General features: G+C 48.3%; 1 protein-coding gene across 1 annotated transcript in view; it reads right to left on the bottom strand.

Moving 5' to 3' along the window:
* LOC309978901 (H(+)/Cl(-) exchange transporter 4-like) overlaps positions 1-13,857 on the bottom strand; it is a gene marked incomplete at its 3' end in the record, with an annotated part of 164,979 nt that overhangs the window by 99,265 nt on the left and 51,857 nt on the right. Inside the window, 6 exon segments of the mRNA XM_082865565.1 lie at positions 3,174-3,259; positions 4,653-5,060; positions 5,064-5,198; positions 6,169-6,249; positions 6,356-6,562; positions 11,631-11,753. Of these exon segments, the coding sequence (XP_082721691.1) occupies positions 3,174-3,259; positions 4,653-5,060; positions 5,064-5,198; positions 6,169-6,249; positions 6,356-6,562; positions 11,631-11,753 (1,040 nt within the window).

Genomic DNA, 13,857 nt, shown 5'->3' with positions numbered 1-13,857 from the left:
CCATCATTTACATCTCAGGGCCTACCTAGCAGCCTACACAGCAGGCTTCCAACAGAGGTTACTTAATTCTCTGGCCCCCCATCCAGCAGTGTAGGGCACAGGCGGCCTCAGGGGAGCGCCGTGAAGAAGAGGCTTCTGCTTCTCACGCCACTGCCTTGGGCGCTCTGTCAGCTCTTTCTCTCCCTCACTCCCTGACAGCATCTCGAGGAGGCGCGATGGAGCTTGCCTGTCACTTCTGGCCCTTAAAGAGCTCAGGCCGGTCTGGTCTGATCAAAACCTAGACGAACTGTCTTCCCGCCCCTAACACAGGGCTTCCCTCGCCCCCGGCCGTGCTGGCCTCAGAGGCCTGCTCTGTTCTTTTACTCTCCTGGCTCCACCCCTCCTGCGCTTCGCCCCTTACCTCCCCGCAGTCCCGCTCACCGGGGGATGGAAAAGGGAGGTGGGAGAGCGCGGGGATCCGACAGGAGAGAAAAAGGCAAGCTTCTTTTTCCCTAGCCAGGCTCCTTGTGCTGCCCTCTGGCCGCTGGTGGACCCTGCCGGGGCGGGTCCTAGCGTTCTCCACCCAGAGTGCACCCGGGGGGCCTCAGGAGACCGTCTGGGGACCTGTGCACTGCCCCTTCCCCTGACAAGGACGACGCACTCTGGCCGGGGCCGAAGGCTTCCATCTCGCCCCTCCCTGCCCGCTCTGCCGCCTTCCCTTTGCCCTGCACTTGGATCTCGGGCCCCACGGGCAGCGACTCGTGCAGCTCCCTCCGGAGGCCTCTGCTTGGCCCCGGGCCGGGCGGGCAGCCGTCCCAGTGCAGGCAGCCGTCCCAGTGCAGGCTGTTGGCAAAGCCGCCCTCTCTCACCCAGCCATGGAGGCTCAAGCCAGCCTTTGCCTTCAGACTTCTCCAGCTAAGAGGCAGGCGCCGGTTTCTGTTCCACCCACGGGACAGTGGCAGTGGCTGGGGACACCATCACGGTGGCTCGCGCTCCAGGTGCTGCTACTCCGGTGGCAGTTGGAAGTGGCCCTGGGAACGTCTGCGAGCTGGGGAGGGATGTGCCCCCCTCTCCTCTCGCAGACGACTCCTCTCTCTGCTAGCAGCTCTGCCTGACCTGAGGTGGGCAGGGGAACGTGCAAGGGGGCCACTAGTGTGGCCTGGGCGCTAGTGGGCGCCCATCACATGGACCCAGCTGTCAGCTCCCAGCGGGCTGCGTGGTGCACCCGCACCGGGACCCATCCCCGCCCCTGTCCTGCGGGGAAAGCCGTGGACACGCCGCACCCGCTCTGCAGGGCCTCGCCCTCTGCCTCTCGGAACCTCGACCTTCTCTTCCACTGCCCGCTTGGGGTCATGGTGACTGGACCCGTTCAGCTCTCCTGCAAGTCCTTCATGGATGTGGCCAGGACCTCGCTTTAGGAAGAACACCCTCTGGCAGAGTCAATCCAGCTTATACTGGGTCAAGGGTAGGCTGGCGGTACGTTCCCAAATATGCAGAGGAGACACTGAGCCCTGTGTCACTGGAGGTGATCGCGCTTGATATGAGATACCGTAGTTAGGACTGAGTGAAAGGTGGGACGAAGAGTCTTCATTACTCTGTGCATTATTTGACTATCTTTAGTGAGTTACTCTTTACATCTTCCACCCAGTGCATCTCAGTAGCTCTAAGTTTTCTGCACTATCCATAGAAATAAGCAGTGACAGGACAGGAAAAAAACGATTTAAAAAACCGGCCAATGTTCAAGATTTGAATCCCTAAAGCCATCCTAACAGGCATACTTCCCACCCTCTAGAATCCACTCTGCCTCACACTGGCACCAAAAGACCTCGGAAAAGCACATTTAAAATCGGATCCATTTGCCAAGCTAGTGGTGCCTTTCTATTACCCACCACACTCGGGAGAGGCAGCCTGTCTGGGAAGTTGTTTTCAATTCATCTTGCATTGTGCGGTGCCCTTTCCCATAGAGGAAACCTGCTCATGTAAAGAAGCAGCCACCGTTAGGCGGCAGCACTTGTACTGCATCTTAAACACATTCCGATTCGTGAGGCAGCCCTCATCGCTCAGCCCCCTGAGAGCAGTACTGCTGGGACTCAAGCTGCCTGAGCATTTACAGGAAAACAATTTGTTGACCCCAATCTAGGTTTGCGCTTTTCAATTTTTCAACTGACATTGGACAGCACGGACAGCCGCGTGGATGTGTAAGCTTGCCCAGGCAGGGCCTGATTCTGTACTTAGTGTGGGGGGCAGCGCAGAAAAATGCATGCTGAGGGCAGGCCGGCTCCTCAAGAGAAGCAAACCCATGCCCAGTTTATCCTTCCAGCCCACCAATCAAATCAGTCATTTCACCTCTCAAGGGAAGAGTGAAGTAAGGGAGTAGAGAGAAACCAGGAGTGTTACCCTAATCACAAATGGAGATGGAAGGAAACACCACAAATAGGGAAGAATCCTTCGGAAGAACAGATTCAAATGTAAAACTATTAAAAGTTGTACTAAGGCTTTGAAGAAAATAAACAAGGTGCTACGATAGAGACCAACGGTGCGATGAACCTATACATATGTAAGTTCTTTTCAAAATGAGTGCTATGCACTTATCCCCTTGCCCCCACCAAGTTCATATGTTCAAGTCCTAACCCCTAATGTGAATGTATTAATATTTGCAGATAGGGCCTATAAGGAGATAATTACAGTTAAATGAGGTCATATGGTGGAGCCCTGATAGAGAGGATTAGCGCCCTCATCCAAAAAGGCACCAGAATGCTCACTCTCCCCGCTGCCACTTCCCGCTCAACAAAGAAGAGGTCATGTGAGCCTACAAAGATTTGGTGTTGCCTACAAGCTGAAAGAAGAGGCCTCAGAATGAAACCTACCTTGTCAGCATCTTAATCTTCAACTTATATAACTTCCACCTATAATGTATAATATATATAGAGAGAGAAATGTAGAAAGCTTATGACATGTAACTAGAAATTTTTATATTTATCTTCATAGTGCCTATTAAATGAAAAGCATTGTTAGAACATGATATAAACTATAAGCTGAGCTAGATTATAAAGGTTCTTTATAATGTTTAATTAAAATGTGGGTCCCTTAAAAATTAGATGTATACCTTATTTTCAAGATTGAGTTTTGAATTAATGTCCTGTCTCAAGTAATACTTGCAAACAATCAATTTAGACTTTTCATTGCTTACTTACTCAGTTGCTTCTCTGTTGGGAACTCTTCTCATGGAGAAAACCACCATTGCTTTGAAGAGATAGTCTTCATTTGTATCCCAGGCGTACTGAAAGAGAAGTAAAACCGAAGGTCAAGTGAAGAGGCATGGGGTAAAAATTGGTCCACTGGGTTCTAACTGTGGCCACACTGGTGTTGGTGTCTGTGTGTGTGTCTGTCTGTCTGCGTCTCTCTCTCATCTTCCTCATACAATAAAGACTGGAGACCATGATAAATCATGTTACCATAATGTTCAAGCCAGGCTAGATGCAGCAAAGAAATAGACCATTGAAACTGAAAGGCCTTGGTAATAGCGTGTTTTATATTTGCTGTGTGAAAAACATGTTCATTCCTCTAGTGATCAGACATGTGCTACAGAACAGACTTGACTCTGTTCGTGGAGACTGCATGTGACCGCCGATCCTGACTGGGAGCTGCATTTATGTCACCCCTACCCACCCCCACCCCCCAGCTGTCATCAATCTGAGGATGCAAGTGGATCTTTACCCAAATTCAAGTTAAGTTTGGATCCTGGGGTGTGATTTCCAGAGTGTGAGACATTCCTGAGGAAATTGTTCCTTTCTGAGCACCCCTTATCCCCCCCATCATTTAATCCCCTGTACCTTCACAGCAGACTTCTCCCAGCAGGAACCATAAGAAAATAAATCCCTTTGCATCAGACGTCACCTAGTTAATAACGTTCATCCTTCCTTGTTCTTAAAGCAAAAATTCAGGTTTGTGTTTGACCACTGCACCCAAGTGCACAGCTTCTCAGACTTTTTTTAATATTTATTTATTTATATTTATTTATTTACTTTGGCTGTGTCGGGTCTCAGTTGCGGTACGCAGGATCTTTCGTTGCTGCGCGCAGGCTTCTCTCTAGTTGTGGCATGGGGGCTCCAGATCGCGTGGGCTCTGTAGTCTGTGGCAGGCGGGCTTAGTTGCCCCTCGGCATGTGGAATCTTAGTTACCACTAGGGATTGAACCCATGTCGCCTGCATTGGAAGGCAGATTCTCAACCACTGGACCACCAGGGAAGTGCCTAGACTTTTTTTTTTTTAATTCGTAAGAATACCACAAAAAGCAACAGTCATGGAATACAAGGGGGTTCTGGAGGGTTCCCAGTGTTCTGCTCCTGACCCTGGGTGCTGGTCACACAAGTGTGTATGTTTTGTGAGAATTCACCAAGCTGTACACGTCTCCATATGAATGATATACTCCAAGCCTTAGCTTCTTCACTTGTAAAATGGGGTTATAAATCTCTATTCCATAGGCTTGCTGTTTATCAAAAGCGTTGTTTCTTGTTGATTAAAAGAATGTCAAGTGCCCTGCGCATAAGAACGTTCAATAAGGTCACCTCCCCTTTTCCCCTCGTCACAATCTTATTCTGGGGAGTAGGGTGCTATCCCCAGAAGTACAAAGGTTGCCTCCCTCCCCTGACACCTTCCCTCCCCTTCACTTACCTTCATGCCAAAGGTAAATATGGTATTGATGATTTTGAAGATCAGCGCCAGGGCCAGCTGCCACATGGCTGTGTAAACCCTGACCCCGGCCGGGCGGTCGGGGATGTCGTCCACGGGCCACGTCATGTTGGGGTCATTGATGTAGTCACAGAGCTGGGAGGACTCGAGGGCCCCGCAGTCATTGAAGAGCTCGGATATGAGCTCACTCGTGCTGCGGCGCATGTAGGGGTTGGGGTAGGCGACGATGGCAGTGATGGCGGTCACCGCGATGACCTCCAGCACCGGGTACTTCCCCAGCTTGGTGGTTTTGCGCCTCCTGCACCAGGCGATGTTGCAGCAGATGAAGAGGGTTCCCCACAAGCCCCTGAAGACCCCAAGCAGGATGAAGGGGAAGAGCTCGGCCATGTACTAGGGCGTGTGATACTCCACGTAAAAGAGGACAAGGTGGCTGTTCCCAAAGGGATCGATGGATCGCAGCGTGAAGGCTGCCACCAGGGCCACAAAAAAGGACCGCCACAAGGTCTTTAAGGGAAAGTAGTAGCTGACCTGCGACCAACGAACAGGTGGAAAATCAGAGACTGGCGGAAGAAAGAGCTGCCCTGAGCCCCAGCCCCTGATCAGCAGCCACCTGCTGGCATAGGCCACAAAGTCACACTCAAGACCAAAGATGGGCACTTCCTCAACCTAGGTGTGAGTATGGCCCAAATGCACTAACAAAGATATTTAAAGGACTCTATGTCTAAAATTGGAACGGATACTAGTCAAGGTGTGTTTGAGCTATTTTTTATGAGAAATGAGAACACTTCATCATAATTCTGTTTATGGCACAGAGACCCTCCTAAAAGAAAAGAAACCTCTGATTTGATTCTCCAGGCAACAGATCATGGGTTGAAACCCCTGGCCCAGCAAACGTATCTGGAGGGCACATGAGTTAAGAATGGTTTGTACATTTTTAAATGGTTGGGGAAAGAGAATTATTTTGTGACATGTGAAATATTCAAAAGAACAAGACTTAGTGACAAGTGGTAATGATATAAAATCCAAACTTCAGCATCCGTAAGGAAGGTCTTGTGGGAAGGCAGCCACGCCGCGCACGTGCGTGTTGTCTGCGGCACCCTCCACGCTACAAGGGCAGAGCCCAGTGGTTGCGACCGAGCCCTGAGACCCGTAAAGCCTAAAATATTTGCTACCGGGCCCTTTACAGACAACGTGGGCCAACTGCTGGACTAGATCCATTTGCGTTGCAAAACATAAAAATGCTTCATTGTGTTGTTTATGAAAACAAGAGAGGAGACTGCAAATCTCCCCCAGAAATCACACTGGCACGTTTTCAACAGGACTCGAAAACACGTATTTCATGGCGAACACTGCGGCTCCTTAATGAGCTGCAGGAATCTCTCAATCCTCCTTCGCATCTAGTCCTCAGAGGGCTAGAGAGGGAAGCCTCCTGCCGCCCCGACCCCCCATGTGTTCCTCGGCGCTCAGAACCACGGGGCCCTCCAGAGCCCACGCTCACCTCTTCCAGACTGAAAAGCACACCCCCGATCGGAGCACCAAAGGCGACAGAGACCCCAGCAGCGGCCGCAGCTGACAGCACCTGCGAAGCAAAGAGCTCCCCGTCAGCCCGAGGCCTTTCCGGCAAATCAGCGGGTACTGGTGAGCCCGGAGAGGGTGGGAGGGCGCTTCATCCTGCACCTGCTCACCTCGCGCCTCTTGCCCTCATTCTTGCTGTACTTGGAGAAGAGGCTGCTGAAGAAGTTGCCACAGCAGCATGCCACGTGCACCAGCGGCCCTTCCTTGCCAAGGCTCAGGCCCGAGGACACCACCAGCACCAGGGTGACAGTCTTGATCAGCAGGGTCCACTTGCCCCAGTAGCCCCTGATGATGAAGCCCCTCAAGATGGTCTTTATCTGAAACACAGGATGGAGAACGATAGGGAGTGAGCCGCTTCAGCACCACGGCTAGGAAAGTAACCTCTCCCTCCTCTGAGAAGCATCTTTCAAACTGAGATTCACTAATCATATGGAGGACAGGCTGCTTTAGTTGTTAATTTAGCTATAATTTTATATTGAGAATTTAAATTAATGCCTAATTTTATATATTAATGGAACCCTGAAACAATTTCAATGCATAGTAAATCTTAATAAGTCCGAGAGTAATGAGAGATCATAATGAGAACTGAATAAATAATTATCAGAGTCTCATTTTATTTATGGCATTTATCCTGTGCATTTTACCCTCTGTTGTGTTGAAAATTGATTTTAACTGTTCTGTATCTATTGATTTTAACTGTTAATTTTTCACTACTAAAAGATGGCCAAGATAAAGGGACATCTGGCTGGATATGTGACAAAGCAAATACAACAAAGTATCAATTGAACTTTAGATCAGGGTCGGCAAACTATGGCCCACGGGCCAAATCCAGCCGACGGCCTGTTGTGTATGGCACAAGACAGAGATCTTGATAGAGATCTGTTTCTTAATTCAAGGACAAAGACCAACAGTGAGCGAGCGTGTGGGCATCCATTCGAAAGAACTCACTAAGATCCTTCCTAGAGAACACAAGTGAGGGCTTCCAGCTCTACAATCAGATGGTATTTCTTGAACTAGCCTTTAACTAAAGGCAGACAAACTAGCAGTGGTTAAACTGGTCTTTAACTAGTGCTAGTGGGCCTATTTGAGCCTGTGCTCTGGGGATCTCAGATCCCTTTACTTAAGGGACGTTTTAGTATGCCTGCCACTATCCTGCCCTTTTGTGTTGCCTAGAATAAAATTATCTATAATTTTTTGTCAGTTAGTTAATGTGGATTTGGACCCCAGGGTACAGCTGAAGAGCGTAACACCATTTAGAAAATTACAAGCTTCTAAATTACCTGAGCCTTTGCCAGCCATGACATGTGGTGAATTGAACAATGTAAGAGGTATTTTGTAATTCTCTAAAATGACTTTATAAAATTGTCATGATCAAACTAGGGACTAAAGAAGGCAAATTCATTCCCAGTAGATGCCAAAATCCAATCGCTTGCTTTAATTTGGATCAACAGAGACTGAATCAAGCAGGGCTTTAGGGCAATGTATTGCAGCACATTTGTGACTTGATGGTGGTAACTTTAAAACCTCTCTGGCAAATAAATATTTGTGAGAGAGTTCACATTGTATAGAACTGAAACATCAACTCAAAGTAAGTTCTAGGGGGGCATGATTACTTTTTTTTCCTTCATTTTATTTATTTGGCTGCATTGGGTCTTCGTTGCTGCGTGCGGGCTTTCTCTAGTTGCAGTGAGCGGGGGCTAGTCTTTGTTGCAGTGCGCGGGCTTCTCATTGCAGTGGCGTCTCTTGTTGCGGAGCATGGGTTCTAGGCGCATGGGTTTCAGTAGTTGTGGCTCGTGGGCTTTAGAGTGCAGGCTCAGTAGTTGTGATGCACGGGCTTAGTTGCTCCACGGCATGTAGGATCTTCCCGGACCAGGGCTCAAACCCGTGTCCCCTGTACAGGCAGGCGGACTCTCAACCACTGCGCCTCCAGGGAAGCCCCTGGCAGGTAGATTCTTAACCACTGTGCTACCAGGCAAGTCCGTAGGAGGACGTGATTTCTTATACGGTCCACAGTGGTTCTATGAATGAAGCAGACAGTAGTAGAGTCATCCTTGCCCAGTTCGTTCTAAGTTCTGAAGCCCAAGAACTAGTGTGGACTTTTAAATGTGCTTTGTAGAGCTAATACAAGACCATTTATTACACAGAAAAGAAATGGTCTCTAAATTTGTGGGGTTTTTTTAACGTTTCAAAGGAATTTTTGACACTGGCTGGGACCTGGGACCCTTTGCTGCAGTGCTGCAATGCTTGTACCTGGACAAACATCTAGCAACAAAATACAGAGAAATTATAAGGGACTAAAAGTAACTGCATGCATGCCCGGTTGGGGCAAATTCTGGACAACAAGATACAAAGAGACCAAAAAGCCCCACTGCCACTTCTGAAGAGCCAGGAGCAAAAGCAGGGCACTACGCATGCCCGCTGCACTCAACACCACCAAAGGGGTGGGCAGACCCCCTAAGCCTCCCCTCCGGCCGGACCCCTGGACACACCCCTCCCCTCACCACATATCAGGAACCAGCTCGCCCTGCCCCCCAGCAAGTAAGCCAGCAAGGGCACATGTTACTTGTTCTCCCTCCCTCCCTGCTGCAGCTCTGGCCCCAATAAAGCCTTGCCTGAATTTCTTGCCTGGCCTCTGATCACATTCTATTGATTAAGGAGGTCAAGAACCCTGGTCAGTAACGTTGTCATCCAAAGTAATCTAAATGTTTCAGAAGCAAACATTATAAAGGATGAGTGATTTTTAACCTGTGTAGAAGTGCACTGCCTTCAAAGTTTGTTCAGACACTGCACACCAGGAACAGCTTACAGCAGATCACCTCCTACGATGGGAAGTGTATTTTCTAAAGATCTCATTTAGTATCTTTCCTGAAGTGAAGAATAGCCCTGTATCTCAAACTGAGTAGAGCTGTTTGCATAGTTGGTTGGGTTTTAACTGAAAAGACATTCTTTATATCCAGGAACTACTTATTTGCACTTACTTTTCACTCTGCCCCTCTCCTCCAAGAACTGGGGTAGGTATTGCACCCTTAGGTTAGGAATTTCAAGCTCTACTATAATAACAGGGAAAATTTTCTACTACTGAATCATAATAACCAAAGCTTAATTATGAAATCTCCACTGGGCTCCTGGTACTTGAAAAGATTATTGTGAACTCTTTTATAAATAGAAACATGAACCTGTTACATATTATATGCGGCTGAAAGCATATTCATGTACCCACTACCAAGTTTAGGACAGAAGAGCAGGTACCTTTGAAAGCCCTGTTTGCTTCCTCAGTGGAACCTTCCTCCTCCCGCCTCCAATCATTCCCTTGCCTTTCTCTATAGCTTTAGCACATATGTGTATCACTAAACAGTATGCTTGTTTCATTTTGGCTGTTTTAGGGACTCTACATAAATAGATTCATACTTTATTTAGATATTCTTCTGCAACTTACTTTTTTCACTTGATACCGCTTTTATGAGTTTTATCCACGTCAGTGTGTTCCTTGTGCTTTGTCACACAGGAAACAATGCTCAACTCAGTAGTTTATTCCTTTTGAGTTCAGCTGTCACAAATAAAGATGCCCGCTTTGGACAAAGACCAGGTCCAGCCAGCCCCTCCCAGATAGAGTTCCCTGTCTGTCTGTGAGCTAAGCCACGCATCTCTGGTTCTTGGAAAGGGAAGATGGGATTGCCCCCACATCTTTTATTGCTGCTTTAAATTCCCCACCAGTTCCCCACTGGCCATCTCCTTATTTTCATAGGCGGCTTGAGTCGAAAAGCGCCTGCTGTTGGGCATTGCGATCAGAAACCAAGATGCCAACAGTAATCTGTTCTTTTTAGTGTCCCAGGTGCCTTCGGTCTTCGATATCCAATAAAACGCAGTCAGTTCTGCCTGAACACTTGTTTGCAAAACCCAAATTTGTTCCAGTGTCATTCATGCGTCAGGGCAGAACTTGAGCATAATGCCAATTTCACACCTGTTTCTGCACAATTTCATCTGGGAGAAACACAAGGCGGAAAACTGCAGCTGCGAATCGAGCCGTGCAGGGCTACACAAAATGCACACAGGCACACGTCTCAGACGACTCCCAGCTCACGCATGCACTAGGGGAGTATTCACACGTTTCTTAACCATTTAATGTGTGTCTAACTCTGCTACTGCTTTTATGAGGTTCCCATCTTTTTCATGTGTCACCAGTGAAGTTTCTGAGTGCTGTGCCCCTCGCCCCATCTTCCCCACAAGCTCTGTCGTTTTGATGATGCAGTTTTGTGATTTTTAGGAATGCATATGGTGCCTTAGAGCAGCACTGGCTGTACCGAGGAAACAGGATGGTATTGCAGCTTATTTTTCAGGCTCCTGCAGCAACATGCTCATATAAACCATCCAAAGTTCAGCATGAAATAGTCTTTTTTTTTTTTAATCTTTTCCTGGATCAAGACAATGTTGAGCTTTCCTTTCGATGATCCTTCAATTACCCCAGCCCTTTGCATGAACTGTCCAGACCAGCGGCGGTGCTGGCGACACCACCAAAGAGTGTGGGTGCACTGCCATGACCGCTCACATCTTTATTGACTCGGCATCTACGCCGTCTATGGGCGCTGCTGAAGCACCGACTTGAAGGAGAATGGAACAGCAATGATTAGAATGATCACCTAAGAGCTTTTAAAATGATTTCTGGCTAAAAGTTTTACTATGTGGGCTTTTCGGGAATTTGCTCAAGCATCATTATTCTAACCCAGCAGATCTCCTTGGTTTGAAGTTTGGTCTTGGGCATTCCTCCTGGTCGATGAGGTCACTTCCATCATACTCTGGTTATAAGAAAGTGCTGAAAAATATTTAGAAGAACTCTGAACCCACAAGGGTGCATTCACGGCACAAGTACTGAACGTGGAATTCATTTTTTAAAGATTGCTATTACCCTGTCACCAGAAGAGCAAAACGTGGTGAGGGAGTCTACTCATCAGTAAGCTTTCTGAGCAGTAAACCTCCACTGTTGTCCTCTTTCACGTTCTACCACAGACGCACTTATGAGTTACTAGAGTGCCACGTTTGTGTGTGTGGTTGATGGACTCTGACTCCACAGGCTTTAAGAGTTATGCCTGGTTTGTAAAGACAAGAATTTAAGCATCTGAGAAGCAACAGAGCATAAAGCCAGACAGCTGAATTCGACTCCCAGCTCACCGGCTTAATGACCTTGGGCAAGTTACTTAACCTCTCTGTGCTTCAGTTTCCCCAACTGTCAAATGAAGAATAACAGTACCTACCTCATAGGTTCCCTGTGAGGACTAAATGAGTGAACAGATGTCCAATGCTTGGAACCGTGCTTAGCACAGAAGTGCCACATAAGCATTTGCTATTCTTATTATTGGCACAAAAGAAATTCATTCAGCCCCCACTCACCTCGGGTATACCAGAGCCACAGGCGTATGGTGCAAATACTCGTACCAGGGAGACGGCCAAAAACGCAAACAGCAACGCCCACAGGATGTACATTAGGTAATTCAGAATGTAAGCGCTGGCACCCTAAACGAGACACAGAACAAGAAAGAACACGTGAGCCACCGCAGAACCGAGCGACGCACCTGCCCCTCCGCCAGGCAGCTTCTCTCCGGGTCCTGTGTCAGCGAAGAGGCAGGGTTGGCTTTATCAGCTGCTGCTATTGCTGCAGTCGGTTCACACACACAGCGCTGGCTGCTTCTCCGGGAGCTGTGTACACACACCTTCTACCAGGTGAGATCTCAGCAGTCATAGAAACTGTGAATGAGGCTTGGTTTTAATGGCTCCGGGCCCTCAAGTTAATGAAAGGTGTAAGAGAAAATTCTGCCTTCGAGCCCCGGGAAGGTTTGTTTGGTCTCGTGTATGGTGGATCAGCCTCTTTGCTTTCATGAAGGCCACATCCGTGCCGCAGCACGCAGCTGCCCTGCCAGTGAGGAAGTGTGGGAACTGCATTTTAGAATACTGCTACCCAGATGTGGTCCCTGGACCTGGGTGTGGGCTGGAAATGCAGTCTCAGGCACCGCCCCAATAGTTCAAATTATCTGATGTGTGGGGAACATTTTCTGAACCAAATACACAGTCTGGGGTCTCTGAGGCTGAGGACCTGGTCTGTGGGCAGAGACCACAATTCTCCAGGCCTCAGCTTCTTGCCACCATCTGGATGCCGCACGTGATGGAGAGGGAAAGTGAGGGCACCTACAAGCCAGGCTGTGGGCACGGCTACACGTGTGCCTGTAAAACGCAAAAACACGCTCCAGGAGACGGCTCTAGCCTTAACAATCACAGATATTCACACCCTATGTGGTGAGAAATCAGACCGAGGAATACATTTCACCTAGTGAAAAATGGACTTTTTTTTTTTTTTGCAGTACGCGGGCCTCTCACTGTTGTGGCCTCTCCCATTGCGGAGCCCAGGCTCCGGACGAGCAGGCTCAGCGGCCATGGCTCACGGGCCCAGCCGCACCGCGGCATGTGGGATCTTCCCGGACCGGGGCACGAACCCCCGCATCGGCAGGTGGACTCTCAACCACTGCGCCACCAGGGAAGCCCGAAAAATGGACTTTTTTGAGACTAAAAATAACGTCTCACCCTTGATAACAGTAATTCTTTGAATCAAAGTATAAATCTTAGAAATGTCTGAAAAGCTAGACGGCCATGTTTCCCCCCAAATTAGGAGAGAAGAAATCAAACATGGCGCCCAGCCAATTCTGCCTGCCCACCTCCATCAACTCAAGTAGAGAATTTATTTTTGGAAGTAATGGAGAGCACTGAGAACGTATGAGATTTCAAGATCCCGGTCTACTTCTGAGATTTGAAGGAATTAATTTTCAACTCCACTGAGAAAGAGCTTTAGCAAATGCCAAAGTGCATTCCAAATGTCTTCAGCTGCATTAAGTCAATAGGGCAAGAGAGCGGGAGAAGGAAGAGGAGAATAAAGGGATCACATCTATCTTCCAAGAACACTTCTAGCTTGAATGGTCCTCACATTGCCCCTAATGTGAATCGTTCCAACCTAACTCCCCCTCACCTGGGCTTCTGATCTGTCGATGACCCACAGTCATTGTGGTAACCACTGAATTCGGTTAGAAATTAACCCTTTTCCCCAGCTAAGATGTGTATGTGGATCTGAAGCTTGGAGTGCCATGAAGGCAAGCAACAGGTCTGTGCTTCACTGTTACATCCCCTGGGCCTGGGATATTCCCATCACAGAAGGCCCACAAACATCCTCTGTAACGTGCTCCTAAGATGCACTGGAAGATGGTAACTTAATCCACAATGAGACAACACTTCACACCTGTTAGGAGGGCTATAATCCAAACCAGATAACAACTGGGGTCGGTGAGGATGTGGGGAAACTGGAACCCACATACACTGCTGCTGGAGTCTCAAGTGGTGCAGTCACTCTGGAAGAGAGTCTGGCAGCTCCTCAAAAGGTTAAATATAGAGTTGCCATGTGACCCAGCAATTCCCCCCCTAGGTATCTACCCAAAAGAAGTGAAAACATACGTCCACACAAAAACCTGCAGACAAACGTTCAAAGAAAATCATTCATAATAGCACAAAAGTGGAAGCAACCCATGTTCCTCAGCTGATGAGTGGAGAAATGAAATGTGCTCTATCCAGACAATGG

Source organism: Leucopleurus acutus, assembly GCF_964270905.1.
Source record: "Leucopleurus acutus genome assembly, chromosome: Y".
Taxonomy (NCBI): Eukaryota; Metazoa; Chordata; class Mammalia; order Artiodactyla; family Delphinidae; genus Leucopleurus; species Leucopleurus acutus.
This window is presented reverse-complemented; position numbering and strand designations above follow the sequence as displayed.